Source organism: Carlito syrichta, unplaced genomic scaffold (assembly GCF_000164805.1).
Source record: "Carlito syrichta isolate Samal-C Ts95f unplaced genomic scaffold, Tarsius_syrichta-2.0.1 Scaffold169692, whole genome shotgun sequence".
Classification (NCBI taxonomy): domain Eukaryota; kingdom Metazoa; phylum Chordata; class Mammalia; order Primates; family Tarsiidae; genus Carlito; species Carlito syrichta.
Window position 1 is genome coordinate 86,643 of NW_007113788.1, and position 8,057 is coordinate 94,699.

The 8,057-nt window shown below is 63.7% G+C and overlaps 1 protein-coding gene across 1 annotated transcript in view; it reads right to left on the reverse strand.

Moving 5' to 3' along the window:
* CASKIN1 (CASK interacting protein 1) overlaps nt 1-7,536 on the reverse strand; it is a 10,996-nt gene extending 3,460 nt beyond the window's left edge. The window contains 16 exon segments of the mRNA XM_021709249.1: nt 556-1,292; nt 1,371-1,509; nt 2,893-2,994; nt 3,076-3,186; nt 4,020-4,111; nt 4,194-4,278; nt 4,363-4,451; nt 4,557-4,658; nt 5,522-5,639; nt 5,792-5,886; nt 5,974-6,082; nt 6,164-6,272; nt 6,753-6,883; nt 6,993-7,088; nt 7,176-7,321; nt 7,484-7,536. Of these exon segments, the coding sequence (XP_021564924.1) occupies nt 556-1,292; nt 1,371-1,509; nt 2,893-2,994; nt 3,076-3,186; nt 4,020-4,111; nt 4,194-4,278; nt 4,363-4,451; nt 4,557-4,658; nt 5,522-5,639; nt 5,792-5,886; nt 5,974-6,082; nt 6,164-6,272; nt 6,753-6,883; nt 6,993-7,088; nt 7,176-7,319 (2,259 nt within the window). The 5' untranslated portion in view covers nt 7,320-7,321; nt 7,484-7,536.
* Between the last annotated feature and the right edge of the window lie 521 nt (nt 7,537-8,057).

Consider the following 8,057-nt stretch of genomic DNA (forward strand, 5'->3'; position numbering starts at 1 on the left):
AGCCCGGCCCCCACCCCCGATGGAGGACAGCTCCAGCATGGCAGCAATGCTCTTCACACTGCCTGCACTGCCGGTGTCCACGCTGCCCGCCAGGTCGCTGGCCCGCCGTCGCTGGGCCCGGACTCCCAGCATGCCGTCCTCAGCCTCTGCTTCCAGTGCTGGCTCGTCAGCCATGTTGGCGCTGGCCAGGGCCGAGCTGGAGCGCTTGGGCGGGGGTGGCGGGGGTCCCTTCTTGCGGGGCCTCACGGCAAAGGACTGGCTGCGGTTGACGTTCTTGTCAGCGCCCGCCGGTGCCCTCACTGAGTGGCTGCGGCCCACGCGCCGCTGGACTGTGGCGTACGGCCCCGCTGCAGCCGGCACCAGCAGCTCGTCCCGCTCAGGCTCGCTGTCAGATGCTGCGTAGCGATTCAGGCTGTGGGCACGCTTCTTGGGCCGCCCTGGCTCCGCATCAGCCTCGGGAGGCAGGCACAGCGTGGGCACGGCGGCCTGCACAGGTGGGGGCGCAGGCCCCGGAGCAGTGGGCCCAGCCTCACCCTCCACAGGCTGGGGCAGCACGTAGGCGAAGCCACGGTGGGTGGGCGACTGAGGCAAGGAGCGGGGGGACATGGGTCGCTCCGTTGGTGGCAGCAGCTGTGGGGTGGGCTTCACCTTGGCTGTGGCCGGGGCTGGACCGTGAGGTCCCCCAGGGGCCTGGGGGGAACCTGGCCGAGCTTTGGTGGGTGTCTGGGGGGGCGTGAAGTGGCTGGCACCTGGCGGCAGGACCTGCCGTGGCTTGCCGGGCACTGGGGGCACACTGGCCCTCTTGACGCTGTGACTGTGGCGGCTAGGCCGGGCCTCCTTAAGCAGGGTGCTGGGGGCCGACCCTTCATCCAGCAGGTACTCCTGGCTTCGCGACATAGGGCTGCCAGGCCCAGGGGGCCCGTCACCCAGTAGCTCCTGGGAGCTGCTTATGTGCCGTGCCCGTCCACCCAGGCTGGGCTCCTGCCGCATGGTAGCCCTCGGGGTGGGCAGCAGGTGGTTGGAGGGCTTCTCGGCGGCAGCAGCCCCACCTTCTGCCGGGCCAGTCATGGCAGCCTGCAGCTCACCGCTGAGCTCACTGTCCTGGAAGGTGGTCATCTTAGGAGACTGGCAGTCAGCTGGGGCTGGCTCAGGTAGGGGTGGTGACTCAATAGCCATCACTTCGAGCGACTGGGGTGCCTTCCGGCGCAGGGGTCCCCCCTCGTACTTGGCATATTCTGCCTTCTGCAGCTCCGCCAGCTTCCTCACAGCCAGCATCAGCTTCTTTTGGTGTCCTGAGTGAGGCACAGGGGGCGGGTCAGGTGGGCTCCAAGGTGGGGGGGCTGGGGCTGGGCCTGGGGCCAGGGCCTCACCCAGCTTGGTGATGCCGATCTCCTGTAGGTCCTCCCAGGTGATGTCAGTGATGAAGTCGATGTTCTCGTAGCCGTTGTCCACCAGCACCTTGTAGTACTGGGCCAGGCCGATCATGGACAGCCACACGGCCAGATTAGCCTGTGGAGCAGGGACCCAGAGGGCAGACTGGGCTGGCTGCCCATCCCCTGCCGCCTACTTGGAGCTGGTGGAGGAGGGGCACTGGGCCAGCAGGGCACAGACAGACAGGAGGACAAACAGAGAGGCCGAGGCATCGGCACCAGAAGTGCCATCGATGCAGCCTCGGCAGGAAGCCAAGGCCAGCTCCTCAGCATGGCCACTGAGCACTGGTGTGCTACACAAGCAAACATGCAAACACACACACGGGTGACCCTATCCTCAGGACACCCTTCAAGGGGGCAGAAGAAGGCGCTTCCTTGCTTGGCCAAGCAGCCATGGGCACAGCACCCCAGGGTGATACACCCACAGTCATGGACACAGACACACCAGGCACGTATACACACACCCTGCACACCACACTCCTGGCCTCGCACGGGCACCGGCACCCTGTCCCACATCACGCTCACACTCTGTCTTCCCACCCACGCCAGACACGGCCATGCACGCACCACACAGCCATGTCACACAGCAGTCTGCATCAAGAACAACCCGATCGCTCCCTGAGCACCATCCAGGGGTCCACACACCTAGCTGGACATCACTCGTGCATACAGCAAGGCCAGACTGGTGAGACTGATGGGACCAGGTCATGCCCCTGGAAGGACCCCTGGGCTGCTGACTGAGTGGGCCAGGGCATGCACAAAACCCGTCGAGTGGCTTTCAGTGGTCACTGAGCACCTCTCCCATCGGTGCACAGGAGCCCAGAGCTCAGTGTGAGACCCAGAATGCCAGCTTCAGGTTGGGCAAGGCCCAGGGCCCACCTTCTCCAGGCCCAGAGCCTGTCCCACCATATGGGCACCTTCCCCTTAGGGCCAGCACAGGCTGTGGTGTTTGCAGGTAGCATGGAAAAGGGGGCGTTGGCTGTTGGCAGGGGTTGCCCATGCAAGGGAATGTGCGCACATGTGATTGTCAGGGTGCCTGAGAGTATTCAGGGCACACACACTGGGTGTGTACCCAGCAGTGTCTGGGTGCTTGCAGCCACATCCTGTTGATGTGGCCCCTCTGTCGTCCCTTCGTATATGAGGGGCAGTGCTTGAGGTGCAGGTGGCCGGGGCCCCTGTGTGGCAGCCTGTGTGTGGAGGGGGTCTTTGTGGGGGTGTGGAGGTGGGGAGAGGACACTCCTGGCTTCAAGCTCCCCTCACCCTGATGACCACTGGACAGTGGAACCCTCCCCAATGCCTGGGTTAGAGAACAGCAGAGGCTGTCCTGGCGGCTCCCTGCGGACTGTCCTCCACTCTCCTCCGGAGCCCCAGCAGGCAGGTGAGGGCGTAGCCAGGGAGGCCTTCTGTCCATCTGTCTGTCTGCCCATCCTGGGCCTGGCCTCCGGGGTGCAGGGGTCCTTACGGGTTTGTGTTCAGGCAGCCAGTCGGGGATGCTCAGACTGCTGATCTCTGCCGTGATTTTCTTCCGGTGGCCTGGCTTGGTGACACCGATGGCCGTGAGATCCTGGGCAGAGGGGAGGCCCGTCAGCAGGAGGCCAGGGCCAGTCTGTGGGACGCAGGTGACAGCCAGCAGCAGGAAGCTCACCTCGGGGGTCATGCGGCTGATGGTGGGCAGGTCGTAGCCGGCGCTGATGAAGTTGGGGGCGTAGAGCTGCAGCTGGAAGGCGGCAAGCCACTGGCCGACGGCCTCAGCGCTCTGGAAGACACAAGGCACCCCGCTGCAGGCTCGCGCCTGGCCGTGCCCCACCACACAGTGCCTCCTTCTCGGCTTGGCTGGCGGGCCGTGTCGCTGCTGGGTCCACTGTCCACCAGTCCTTCTGCAGCCGGGCCTGCGAGCCTGGCCCCAGCTGCTTGGTCTGCAGTGCCAGCTGCACCTTCTCGAGCATCCTCCAGCCCATCTGCCTTGTTCTGGGGTCTCCACCAGGAGTGTCCGGTGCTGTCCACGTCACGGCCTCCCTGGCCTTCCCCCTGCTTCTGCACCATCTCAGGGAGGCAGGAGGTGTGGCCCCATGGGAGGGGTATCTGGGGAAAGGGGCCTCGGGCTGGGCGGCTTGGGCCGCCCCCGATTCCCTGGTAGGTGGGCCCTGTGCCCATAGGCAAGCACCTCACCTCCTCCATTGCACGGGAAGACTCAACCAGCAGCTCATGCCACCCCAGCACGCGGTGCCTGCACACACCACCTGCTTCACCCATGCACGCACTGAACTGTCTCACAACCATCCCTTCTACCTGCACACGCGCGTGCCCGGCTCACATTCACAGAGTTGCATTGTCACACATGTGCCACACACATCCTGCACGAATTATGTGCACACACACCTAGGTACAGCTGGCTCACACACGTGGCCTTCACAAGAGACAGCACGGTACACACAGCATACCCACACACAACACACACACAGACTGACAGACGGACAAAAGGCTCCCGACCCACTGTGGTCAGGCCAGGCTCGCTGCCTGGGCACCCATCAGATCTTAAGCCCTGCCACCTCCCCAGAGCCTGCCCTGGAGGCAGCCCAGGCCCTGTACCTTGCCCTCCGATGCCGGCTCTAGCTTCTTGGGTGGCTGCTCCCCATAGACCTGACCAGCATGGGCCGCTGGAGGCTGGGACCGGGCTGTACCTGGGGGCGAGAAGGGGTGGGGGACAGGGCTGCTCGGGGCCACTGCCCTGCTGGGGAGACACAGCTGCATTCTTGTTCTTACCTGTGGAGCCCTCTGGAGGCTTGACTGGGCTGTCCCCTGGGCTAGACTCTGAGACGGACTTCTGGGAGAGCACTGTGGCCAGGAGCTGCAGCCCGGAAAGACCAGCTTGCCAGCCTACTCCAGGACCTGACTTCCCTGGTTCCCTGGCCTAGGCCACCACCCCACCTACCTTGACACCTTCGGAGCCGGCATGCAGGGCATGGCTCCCACTGCCCCGGCTGCCTGCCATGCCACTCACACTGCTGCTTCGCTCCCCACCTGCCAACATTGAGAGAGCGTGATGAGGTCAGTGCCAGCCCTTGCCCCATGGTGGTGCTTTGCAGAAATACTGCTGCCCCCGCCCTCCAGGGGTGCCTGGCTCACCTGCAAAAGGCTTCCTCAGCACCCATATCTCTTCTGGTGGCGCAGAGGGCCCCAATGAGCTGCCTCCCTGGGGTGGGCTTGGTTCAGTGCCTGATCGGGAACCTGCAGGTGGAGCACAGCCCCCTGAGTCCTGGGCCAGTGGGGATGGGGGCTGGCATGAGGGGTGGGCAGGGCAAAGTTGACACAGCCACGCCTCTGCAGGGGAGTCACGCACCATGGCCTCCTCCTGCCCTGGCTGTCTCCAGGGAGCTGGGAGACCCTCAGAATATTTGAGAGCAGAAGAGTCTCAGAGGGGGCCAAAGTCAGGCATCCTGCAAGAGGCCCGTGTCCTGTGGGTAGGGGGGCTGAAAACTGCTAGAGGGTGCGACTTTCTCTGCTGGGCGTCAGGGGGCAGGTAAGCAGCCCCCTATGAGCCTGGGGCCAAGGCCTCATTCAGGAACTAGATGACCATGAGTGGGCTGGCCATACCTCCTAACTGGCCCCACTTATCAACCTCTACATCCTCTGTCAGAGGTAAACTGACCCTGGTCCCCTGAAATCATCCCATGGGGCATCACAGCCTGGACCCTGGGGTTTGTCCCGTACTCCTCTCCTTGTCCCCACTCCGCTCCAGCCTCGCTGGCCTCCTGTTTCTTAAATGTGCAAAGTTCGTTCCTGCCTTGGTGCCTTTGCATTTGAGGATCCCACTGGCTGGACAGCACTACCCATGACCAGTCCTGCTCACCTCAGAGCCTTCTGCAATCTTCTCTGCCCCATCTCAAGCAGGCCTCCACCCACACTCTGTGTCACTGATTGGCACGTTTCCCTCTGAGTTTACTTCACTGTCCCCTGCACACCTCCTACCCCAGGATGAACTCCGTGACAGCTGTCTGGGTCTCCATCTGGCCCTGGTGGCTGGCTCAGAACCCAGGCACTCGGCATACTGGTTGCCCCCTGCCTGCTGCCCAGGGCTGGGTGGGACTTGCCTGCTCGCTTGACGATAGCCTCGCCCAGTGAGGATGGGAAGTAGCCCACCCGGTCATTGCCCGTCCGGTTGTCATGGATACAGCCCTTCCACCGGCCATCAGGATGCTGCTCAAGAACCTAGCCAATGGATGGGGGGGTGCTCAGGGAGACACCCTCTTTTCTGAGTCTCCTGCCCGGTGCACCCCCTAGTTGCAGCAGGGGGTGTTCTGAGGTGAGCAAGCCCAGGTGCCACCCTATCCCTGCTCCAGCAGCTCCGGGGACCTCCTTACTGTGATGATGTCCCCGGCCTTCACGTTGAGGCTGGTCAGGTCATAATTGTTGCAGTAATCCTTGGTTGCCCGGACCTGCAGGGCCGCGGAGGCTTCTGGGGATACAGAAGGTGGATCCCCCAGTCCCATGCATCGATTCTGCCCGGGCACGGCCCCAGCCCCCCTGCTCTGCCTGGGCCCACCTCGCAGCAGCTGCTTGATCTCCTTGCTGGCCTGCGACGTGGTGAACTGGTGCACGATGTCCAGCGCCGTCTGGCTATAGGTGTTCCTCACGTGGGCATTGATCCCACTCTGCACGTGCAAGTGGGCGAGGCCCTGTCAGAAGCCCCCGTGGCCCTGCCTGGCCCCAGCTCCCCTGGCTCCCCGACTCACATCCAGTAGCAGCCGAACCACTTCTGTCTTCCCACAGAGCGCGGCCTCATGCAGGGCTGTGCCAGACTTGGTCTGGCGGTTAATGTCGATGCCGGCTTGGAGTAGGAGCCTGGCGGGGAGGCAAGACAGACAGGCAGGGCCTTCCAGCAGGAGCCCCCACCCCAGCACCCCCAAGCCAGGCCTCCGCTCCTGGGTACCCCAGCTTCTTGTCCTGTGACCCTGATGTTCACTGAGTGCTTGCTGAAGGGCCATACCCATGCTCACCCCTTCTAGCTGCCATCTTGTCCAGTCCCAATGTAGGTACTGCTGTGATGCCTACCTTATGGATGGGGAAATTGAGGCTCAGAAAGGTTAAGAGTCTCCATGAGGTCACCCAGCAGTGGCAGGGCCGGGATGGAGCCCAGGCTGGCAGGCTGTGGGAGCCATTCTCCAGCCCCTATAGTGCATCCCCCACTTGGGAGGCCATACCAGAGGCCTAACCGTGTCCCTGTAGCTCCCTGAGTGCTCCTGTCTTATCCCTAAGCCAGAAGCAGGAGCCCTGATCATCGGGATCCTGAGACCAAGACACCCTCCCCTGCACCAGCTGTACCTGATGATGTCAATGTGGCCATTCTTGGCTGCCAGGTGCAGGGGGCTGGTGCCGTTGGGGTCGGTGGCGTCCCCTGGCCGGGGCTCCAGCAGTGCCGCACACATGTTGCTGCTCAGGAGTAGCTGGACCACCTTGAAGGAGGGGTCACAGTAGGGGAGCCCGGGCCCGGGGCTATCCCCAACCCCCTGGGCCAGGAGGACAGGCAGAGGGAGCCCTTCCGGGCTCTGTGGGGAGACTTACCCCAACACGGCCAAACTCACAGGCCAGGTCCAGCGGCGTCTTCCCCGAGTTGTCCACCATGCAGGGGTTGGACTGGTGCTGCAGCAGCATCTCAGACTTGGGGGCCACAGGACACGGTCAGGCCCACGGGCGTCACCAGGCCCACACTGCCCTGCCGCCCTGCCGCCCCCACATGGGCCTCACCACGTCGTAGTGACCATGTTGCGCCGCTAGGTGCAGGGGGATGTGACCCTCGTCAGATGGGACGTTCACGGCCGACCCTGCCTTCAGCACCAGCTTCATGGGCTCCTTCCGGCCCTGCCAGGCCGCATAGTGCAACGGCCTCATGCCTGGAGGTGGGCAGGGGCTGTTGGGAGCTGACCCCTGACCCCAAGCCCAACCCCGACTTCCAGGACACTGATCCCACAAGGACCCGCCTGAGACCTCCCTCAAAGACCCATCCGACCTGTGGGGAGCCCACCCCTGACCTCAACCCCTGCCCCTGGCCTTGCCTTTGTTGTCCTTGATGTCCACAGCAGCCTGGGCCTCCAGCAGCAGGGTGATCAGTTCCGTGTTGCCGTTCAGGGCCGCGTGGTGCAGAGCAGAGAAGCTGGTGCAGGCAGAGGGCAAGTATGGGAGAGAACCCGGGCATTCCAGCCTTCCCTGGGAACTCTACCCCCGTTCAGGCTGGCAGCACCTGGCTGAAAACTCACCCATCTGGGTCTTGGAAGTTGACGTTGATCTTCTTGGTGGAGCCCAGGAGCTCTGGGGGTGGGAAGAAGACACGGTGAGGGGAGGGCCCACTAGCCCCTCTGAGCATCTTGAGAGCAGGAAGAGGGTGCAGGCTGCCCCCAAGGCCCAGCACTAGCTGGCCTTCGTCTGTAAGCATTCACACATTCATTCATTCAGCTCCGCCCTGCTCTCAGCCTCAGGTGCCAGCTACTTGGGACCTAGCTTCCCACGGCACTGAGATGGGAGGGGGTGTCACAGTACCAAGACAAGGCTGCCCACCCACACAGCACACACATGTACACACGCACCCTCCTGCGGGATGCTGGCTGGGCACCTGCCGATGGTGGGAGGGAG